The sequence below is a fragment of the Opisthocomus hoazin genome, chromosome 20 (genome assembly GCF_030867145.1).
Source record: "Opisthocomus hoazin isolate bOpiHoa1 chromosome 20, bOpiHoa1.hap1, whole genome shotgun sequence".
NCBI lineage: Eukaryota > Metazoa > Chordata > Aves > Opisthocomiformes > Opisthocomidae > Opisthocomus > Opisthocomus hoazin.
This window is the reverse complement of record NC_134433.1, coordinates 16,720,377-16,728,947: the sequence shown is the minus strand read 5'-3', so window position 1 is coordinate 16,728,947 and position 8,571 is coordinate 16,720,377. Positions and strand designations below refer to the sequence as shown.

Genomic DNA, 8,571 nt, shown 5'->3' with positions numbered 1-8,571 from the left:
CCTTGGGCCTGGTCCTGCTCCTGCGCCTTCCCCAGGGCGGAGCTGGCGCGGGCTCGCTGCTCGTCAGCACGCGCTGCGGGCAACTTCAGCCCACCCTGACATCACCTAAGGGACACGAGCAGCCCCTCTGCGTGCTTTAAAAATACTGCTTAGCACCACAGCCCACGCACGCTCGTCACAGAGATGCTAATTAAGCATTCCCGGACAGCCCTGTCCTTGGGACTACCTGTTCTGCCTCTGAAATTACCCTGGGGGGCAGAAATCGCTTCCAGAACACCACAGAATGCCTTGCCGATAAGTATTTATTCATATGTTACATTTAAACATAAATAATTGAGCAATAAAGAGAATAGTCTGCTCCCAACAAAAATAAATAAGTCAATACACAATATTCATAAAATACAATTCGACGGAATGTTATAACAAATACAACGAAGTCTGCAGAGGTTTGGTCTTTGAACAGAGTCGTATAGAACATTCCCGACATTCCAAAGAAAAATAGTGCTGCTTTGTTGTGTACATCACTTCCTTGGGCTCTGCGAGTTGGAGGGTTTCCTCGCTCTCGTCAATTTTTAAAAAATACCATTTCGCTTCTCCAGTGAGCAGACAGACACAGAACGGCAGCGCTCCGGAGGCCGCCCAGCAGCCGCGCGCTGGCCCGCGGAACAGCTGGACGGGCCGGGCTCCTCGGCTCCCGCTCCCCAGCCGAGCCCCAGGCTGCTCCTCGCGCCTGGCGGCCATGCTGAAGGGGTCCCCCCCCCCGGCGTCCCCGCAGCACCCTGCCCGGCACCCAGCGGGCCGATCGCTCTCCTGCTGCTTCGCGAGCGAGGAGCTGTGGGCCCGGGGACAGCAGGCAGCAGAGCGAGAGAGCCCACGGCTCGGCCGCAACAGGACCAGAGCTGCTGGAGCAATCTGTTTGGCATTTGAATCTTCAGGGTAATTTCATTCCCTACACCCCCTTCTGCTAAAACCGGATTTTAAAAGCTCACGTGAGCTGATCTAATTCATGTAAACTTCTCCAAGCAACCGGAGCGAGCTGAAGATGTCCCTGCCCAGGGCAGGGCTGGACTGGACGGCCTTGAGAGGTCCCTTTCAACCCAAACCATTCCCCGAAAAGCCCACGGAGCTGTTTTCTCTACAAGGTTCAGTGGAAATGCAGCTGTGTAGCCCTGTTTGCTCTGAAGGATTAGAAAAAAACCCAAAAAAGCAGAAACACAGAAATTCAGATGCAAAGTCCTCTTTTTTGGCAAAGGGTGGAATACTTTGGAATACTTGAAGTGCTTGAATGAAGTCCCTAGGTTTCCTAGGAGCACGGGTCACGAGGATCCACGAAACCCGCAGCTAACCCCGTCAGCAAAACCCTGCTCCCCCCGCCCTCTCCCTCGCTGCCGGAGCTGCGCTTTGACGCAGAGACAACGCCGGCAGCGAACAGGTGAGCGTTCTGCACAGCGCGGTGACGCGCTGGGACAGCAGCGGCCGTGCCTGCAGCTCCGTGGGGCAGATGCCTGGCTAACCGTGGGGCACATGCCCGGCTAACCATGGGGCAGACGCCCGGCTAACCATGGGGCAGGCGCCCGGCTAACCGTGGGGCAGCTCTGCTCCCGGGGCAGGCCGGGGCGAGGCAGGCACCAAGCAGGGAACGCAGCAGCACGAACTTCCAGGGGCGCGGGGACAGCGCTGCAGCGACGGCGATCGGATCCCCTGCAACAACCCCAACTGCTTCATCCGGCCAGCGCCGACGCCTGCTCGAGCAGGCGAGCGCGGGGCTGGCGTCCGCAGGATCCCAGGGAGAGTCCTCCCGGAGAGCTCCGAGGGCAGGGAGGAGGCGGCTGCAGCGTGCGACGCGTGGTCTGGAGGAGGCGAGGCTCTGCTCCGTCTGCTCCGCGGCGGAGGAGCGGAACTTCACGGCGCTCTGCACGGACGCAGAGAGCGCAGGAGCTGCCAGCGTGAGCAGGGAACCTGGTCCTGGGCGCTGAACTTGCTCACCTGAGCTGCATCAGGCAGATTTGTCATCGGGGCATGTCTGCAGCATAAAATGCAGGCAGGTCGCTGGCAGCTGTGGGCTATGAGGACTCCACAGCACGAGCTGGGCAGCAAAGGCCAGCTGATGTTTCTAGCTAACGCTGCCGGATCTTCGCTGCCCACGTTAACCACGTTACTTAGCTCGAGGCCGTTCTCCCAGCTGGCGACCGTATTTCCTTTAACTGCTGCTAGATACCAATCCAAAAGGTTTAGCAACAGGAGCTGGCAGGCGTTCCCTTGCACGTTCAAGGCACAGACAGCGAGTCCGCGACCACGCTCCTCCAAGGACCCGGGGCAATGCTCGCAGCACGTCAGCGAGTACCGGACCCGGCCGCACCTCCACAGAAGGTTCTGGCAGAGCACACAGCGCGCATCCGGGCTCTAAAGGTGCAGTAAGTCCAAATATAAATGTTCTAGTATGTCCAGTCCCCCCTTCATAGTATCCCAAATACATGGAGAGACGGTCTTCTAGAGAGGGAGATACGAGAATGCAAAAAGATTTTGTCTAGAAATAGAAAGGGAGTGTAACAAGGACTATCAAACACAAACCTTAGCTGGGGAAGGAAAAGCTCTGTTTGTAAAAGTCTGTTACAAATCTCTCCGGTATTTATTACATTACATGGAAGATGCAATTAAAACACCATTTTGAAGTTACAGTGCAAGAAATGCTCCATCCGACAGCTCTGCACAGGCCCACAGCGACAGTCTGCTCGTTATCACTTATTCTCAATTAGTGTCTGCACTTTGTAGACAAGGTCTCTTGCTATCCGCAGAATTTCCTCGGCATCATGATGCTCTGCCATTTCTAAAAGACACAGACAAACATTCTTAACTGTCAGCGGCAGGAACTTCTCTGCCCTAGCACTGATATTAATGAAGTATTAGCATTAATTAATTAGCGTAGCATTAGCAGCAAGCCAACAGCACTGCAGGGGGTGGGTTTGTGGAATTCAGACAGCGTAAGCGGGCGACTCCCTTAGCGCTGTAGGTCCTGGCATCAAGATCCAATCCTTCTGCTGTCCGTTCCCGCTGCAGAAGTCCCCGTGCCCTGCGGCCGCAGCGCCGGGAGGGGGGTCTGCACCCCCGCGTGCCGCGGACAGCCCCCCCGGGCTCTCAGCATCGCGACGCCGCACTCGGCCCCCTCCGAAGGTGCCTCTCCAGGCAGGGGCTGCTGCTGGAGCGCCTGGGACCCGAGCGGTGGACACGATGAAGGGCTTCACGCACGCGGAGCGACGTGCCCACACAGCTCTGCGTACGGACATCTGCACCCAGAGCTTGAAGTAAGATCAGAAAGCAGCTCCCGACCGACCCGAATCCTCAGTTCCACCATAAACGTTTCATTCAGCTTAGGCTAGTGCTGGGTTTTTTTTGTTTGGGTTTTTTGGGATGTTTTTTTTCGGTTTTGGTGGGGTTTTTTGAGGGAATCATTAATGTACAACTTTGGAATAAGAGCAGCTGCGGCAAAAACGAAACCAAAGTTGTGGCTTCTGCAACAGATGGCTGAACGCCATAGCACTGATAATTTAGTAAATTACAGTGATTACACAAAATCGTTTCCAAACCTCTTAAAATGTCATAACAGGGAGCACTTGTTTAGGGTAACTCGCATTCAGCAGCCAGGAAGAGACCTCGCTTGCTTTGGCAGAACACTTTTCGCTCTGGCAGGAGACGCTGGCTCGCACCTGCAGACCACTGCGGGAAGCACTCAGCCACGGCAGCGGTGTGGGGCGTTTGGCACGAGCAGTTCTGACACGTTTGAGCCTTGGCAGGGTCAAGCCCTGTACACAGAAACAACTCTGGCAATCTTAAAAACTCAGAGAGACTTTCGAAAAAAATTAAGCAACATTTTAGCACCTCCCCTTAAAGCAAGGGCAGAGTCACTGCGGCAAATCTTTTTAAAAGAAATTCTGAAGGTTGCTTTGTGGTAAAAATTACCACTGACACTGGAAAAGCTACCGCCTTCTGTGGCCCACGCAGCTCTGCACACACTGTTGTTGCGGGTGCCAAGGCAGCACGTGAAAATCTGGGCTCTCCATCTACGTGAAGGGGTAAGAGACTCAGAGACCCAAATGGCCAGGGGCTGTCAGGCCAGCGAGAACACTGCACAGCCGCAGACAGTTAGTGGGAGTACGGGAGAAGGAACAAACTCTCGTTACTTGCTTTTTATCAAAATAGCTCTCTTAAAAAAAAGTCTCTTACCATTAAAAAACTTGATGATATCAGTGAAGTCCATGTTGTTATCACGGATAATCTCTCGATAAACTTCCACAAGTGCTAAGGCAATGAAAAGGACAAAATGTTCTGAAGAGATGTGCTTTGCTGCCCAAATAACTTCCCACACTGTAAATACATCCTCGTACAACAATTCTGAATGGGAATAAACATTACAAGAGCATCTGATTATTCAAACTGACCATTTCCCCCTCGCTAACTAACGTCCTACAGGCCTTACGCAGACATGAATAGTACTCGATGACTCCTCCTCTCACCCGCTCCTCCACCCAACTCCTGTCACTTACTTGTGCCAGTATGGGAAGACAATTGGGTTTAAATGAAAATTAAGAAAGAATGTAGGTGTGGTAGCTCCTATAAGGAGCTACTCACTTGCCTGATAGCAAAATGGGTCTCTCTTCAGCAACACTGTACCCCCTGATTACCAGCAACTGCTTCTGTCGGGGTGGGTGGGTGTGCTTTGCAGGGACCCCGAGGTCCTGGGGTGCTCCCACAGTACCTGAGTCAGCAAAGCACAGCAGATCCTGAGCTACTGCTGAGCTGCTCCTTGTTGTCAAAGGGATTAGAAAGGAGGTATCCAAGCTTACAAAGGAGTGGGATCCAAGTGGGATCGCCACCTTCAGCAAACGGGCATTTGCACTGAGCAGAGACTTGGCTCCAGCCCCACTAGCAGGGATTCACAACGCTCCTTTCTAAGCTTTGACTTCCTCCCAGCGCCAGTTCATCTCTCAGAGTTCGTTAGCTTTCCTAGCTACAAGCTCTCTTGCGAGCCTAGCTGCTACTCACCATCCGCACATTTAGACCAAAACACAGAGCTGTTCACAGTTTTGCACAACTCTAAACTACAGGCGTAGAACATTATTACCTCTTTTAAAGTCAAGCAGGAACCAGCGATAGCAGAAGTAAAAGTGAGTGTAGTCTCCATTCTGGTGCATCAATTCAAAAAGCTCTGAGTCTAGAATCTAAAATGCAAAACATCAGCTGTCAGGATCTCGCCTGAAGGGAGCCAAGATCAGAGGTGTTGGAGGCTGGTCAAGACTTCCCTGCTGCTCTTCACCTGATCCTGGGGTTACTCGGCAGCAGCTGCTTAGCACAGAACTGTCTCTTCACTGTGTTTGCAAAATGCCTGTGACGGGGGTGCCCCGACGCAGACCGATGGGCTGAGGAGTCACTGCTGTGCAGCGAGGGGTGACGACTGTCACCCTGCCCTGGGATCGTAAAGGCCCAAGCAGCAAGTTACAGATCCTACTGATTTTCAACAAGGGGCAGATTTTCACCTTCCCACCCAGCTCTACTCTCAGACTGTTCTGAACACATGTTCGTGTGCTGCCTGCATTTGCCGTGCTGGCCACCTTCTCTGCTGACTGACCTCTATTTTTATTACTCTTTAATATGCCACCTATCAAACCAGACAACGGCTTATCCTGATGTTCTCACCCTTCTTTATGCCAATCTTGCTCAGGTGCCTGGTGCTTCCATGTTTAGGCCTTAAATCCATCCAAAAAAACCCTGTTCAGCAAGCATCCTGTGTGAATACAAATGTAACTCTGGTCTATTTAAATCGGTAAGAAATTAAGTTTGTGCCAGAAATACCAGTGTTTTCTCTTCCAACAGCAGTGAAGACTGGATCTTACTATTTCTCACTGACTTCAGCTGGAGCGGGACCGAGCCACACATGGGAGTCATCACACTGTGTAGCTGGGGTACAGAGGGCAGAAGTCTGGGGCTTTGTTTTGTTTGTCAAGTTAAGACCAACTGACCTGCTCTAATACCTGCTCTTCCTTGTGACAGCACAACTCTCCCCTGAGAAGCAGGAGATCAGTTTGGGGCTGCGTAAAACAGCGCCTGTCCTCCCCAGCTCTGAAGTACCAGCTGGCTAGGCACCCGGTCCCTGGAGCTCCTGCCCTGCACCGTGGCATCAAGCCAGTTCTCAGCCTCTGCCACAGCCTCGTCTTCTTCCAAGGAAGACTCAACACAACTCACCTGGATCAGGGACCGCATGTTGGCGAAGTGTGTGTCCATAGCACCGCCGTTGGGGAAGTTCTGGCTCATCCTCTTCATCAGGTGGCTGAAGCAGCTGTAAGCCAGCTGATCTGCAGACACAATGCAGAAGGCTCAGTGCTGCCCACTGCGGGACTTCCTGCAGCCGAAATAACATACTGCGGGGCAGAACTTTGCTGTTCCCTAAGCCCATCACCAGAATTTACATGAAACAGAAGACAGTACCTGACTCTGGACCGTTTTTACTAGCTATGTTTCAAAAGAACCTAGCTTGCAGTTGAGCTTTCAGCTTCAGCAACTGCAGGAACACAGCTCCTTTGAAAATTCAGTAAAATTTAATCTGGAAGTCAGCAAGCGAACAGGGGGGGTCCGCAAGATACTAAAGTTACCCATTTCAACAACAGCTGCATGTAGAGAAAACACAAATCAAGAGCTGCAGGTTTGGTTTTCCTGGTGAGCTGACTCTAGTTAATGCATACAACTTCTGAAACGGCATTTCTCATGACAGACCTCCCTAAAGATACCAACATGTTCCAAAGAAAACCCTTCCTACCATTGTCAAGTATAACCATCAAAGGAGCCAGGAGGTCACACATGCCTTGAACATAACCAACTTCTAGGTGCTCCCAAACATAACTGCAGAAAGAAGAAAACACAGGAGATAACAGGATTAAAAATCCTCTTCCTGCATGGTGGCCTCAGAAGTTTGTCTCGCACCGAAGATACGACTCCTTTTGGAAGATTTAAGTGTCTTGTTCTAGAGTGCTGTAAAACATAAACCTACAAGTCCAGAGATCTACAACAACAATTCAAATTTTTCAACTCACTGGTACAAAATAATGAGCATTTCTTCTTTTTTTCAGGAAAATTCCTAAAGACTTTACAAACAATCCACGATGAGGACAGAGCAGCATGTGAGACCACAACATCTCTTGTAATATGACTCTTGCTGTAGGCTCTTAATGTGTTGTGAAAGGGTAAAAGAAGCTAAAAATTGTACTGAATTCTAATTTGATTATGCGAGATCAAATCTTAAGCAGCTGCTGAATGTGTGCGTCTCAGAACTTTTTGACACTTCACATTCCAGAGTATTTCACAGCCCTGTATTGTTTTCTGCTTGGATAGAGAGGACCTTACCTCACACACGTGGCTTGCATATCAATAATTTATGAAAAAACAGCTAACAAAAGCATAAGAGTCTATGGAAAAAAGCCCAGTTTTTTAAAGGTACCTGGGTTTTTTTGGCTTTTGAGGTGGAATCTTGGTATCTTTTCCAAGTGTTAAAGTTTATGACACTTTCTGCTTCAATTATGTTTAGTTGAATAGCATTCATGGCAATTTGCATTCCTTGAAGTGAAAACTAGATTTCTATTGATTCCAGCTGGTCCCAGTGGTCAAGGATGCTGGCTTGATTTGAAGATGCAGTCTTTTTGTCTACTGGGTAGATGTCCCTCAACACAGTATCTGGGCACCTCACAATTACTGTCCTCTTTATAGCACACCATTAGCGCATGGATATATTCTCCTCCTCAGCAGGAAACCAAAGCTAGTAATACATTTAGAGAATAGTTCAAGGTGACTGATAGGGTCTGTCTCTTGAGGTAGAAAGAAAATTTTCTCACGCCTCCAGTCCGAACTCAGATTGCCCATCGTACCCATGCTCTACCTACCATCCTACCTGTTCCTCCTTTTTTAAGTTCATTAGTGTCAATTTTTATACCCACTATTATTTTCATATTATTATAGTTTATGAATTATGACAGATATGTGAAACGCAGTTTAGTTTACAAGCTGTATTACCTGCACATGACATTTCGGAGCTTCTCCAGGTTATCAGCAGTAAAATACCAGTAATTCCGATCACATCTCTGGACATCTTTATCAATTCTGTGCAAATTTAAGGCAACAGTGTCCAATAACTCTATCTAGAAGAGAAAAGTTTTCATTAGATCTTCCTGAGATCTCCCAGGACTTTGTGCAGATTTGCTCTGAGAATCAACAAACCAGAAATAGTACTATTGTACTCTGGGCATACGAGAGCACTGAAATACTCAATTACTGTCAGAAATTCCAGGTAAAATGCATACACTCTCACTGGTAAATGTTCCAAGCCTGTCCTGTTTCCACATGGCTATTTCCAGTTGAACAGCTTCAGCAGAGAGGGGCATAAACTCAACTATTAATCTGTTGACAGCAATGCTAATACAGATGGTGGAGTCTTGAATCTAGATTTAGGTTGTGGTTCAGTTTGACTAAATGTGGGTTCTAGCCTGAATTAAACAACCCTGAAATCTTACAAGTGGTGTGTCGTCCACA

At 49.6% G+C, this 8,571-nt stretch overlaps 1 protein-coding gene across 6 annotated transcripts in view; it reads right to left on the bottom strand.

Moving 5' to 3' along the window:
- Positions 1 to 284: 284 nt before the first annotated feature.
- The window catches only part of SGSM2 (small G protein signaling modulator 2), a 59,758-nt gene continuing 51,471 nt past the window's right edge, over positions 285 to 8,571 (bottom strand). For 5 of the 6 annotated variants that reach the window (XM_075439854.1, XM_075439859.1, XM_075439855.1 and 2 more), the window contains 6 exons: positions 8,056 to 8,180; positions 6,809 to 6,891; positions 6,238 to 6,347; positions 5,120 to 5,216; positions 4,222 to 4,389; positions 285 to 2,827 (listed from right to left, as the gene is read on the bottom strand). In XM_075439854.1, coding sequence (XP_075295969.1) covers positions 2,739 to 2,827; positions 4,222 to 4,389; positions 5,120 to 5,216; positions 6,238 to 6,347; positions 6,809 to 6,891; positions 8,056 to 8,180 — 672 coding nt within the window. In that variant the 3' untranslated portion in view covers positions 285 to 2,738. The remainder of the gene's footprint in view (positions 2,828 to 4,221; positions 4,390 to 5,119; positions 5,217 to 6,237; positions 6,348 to 6,808; positions 6,892 to 8,055; positions 8,181 to 8,571) is intronic. The other variant, XM_075439858.1, reaches the window with a different exon arrangement.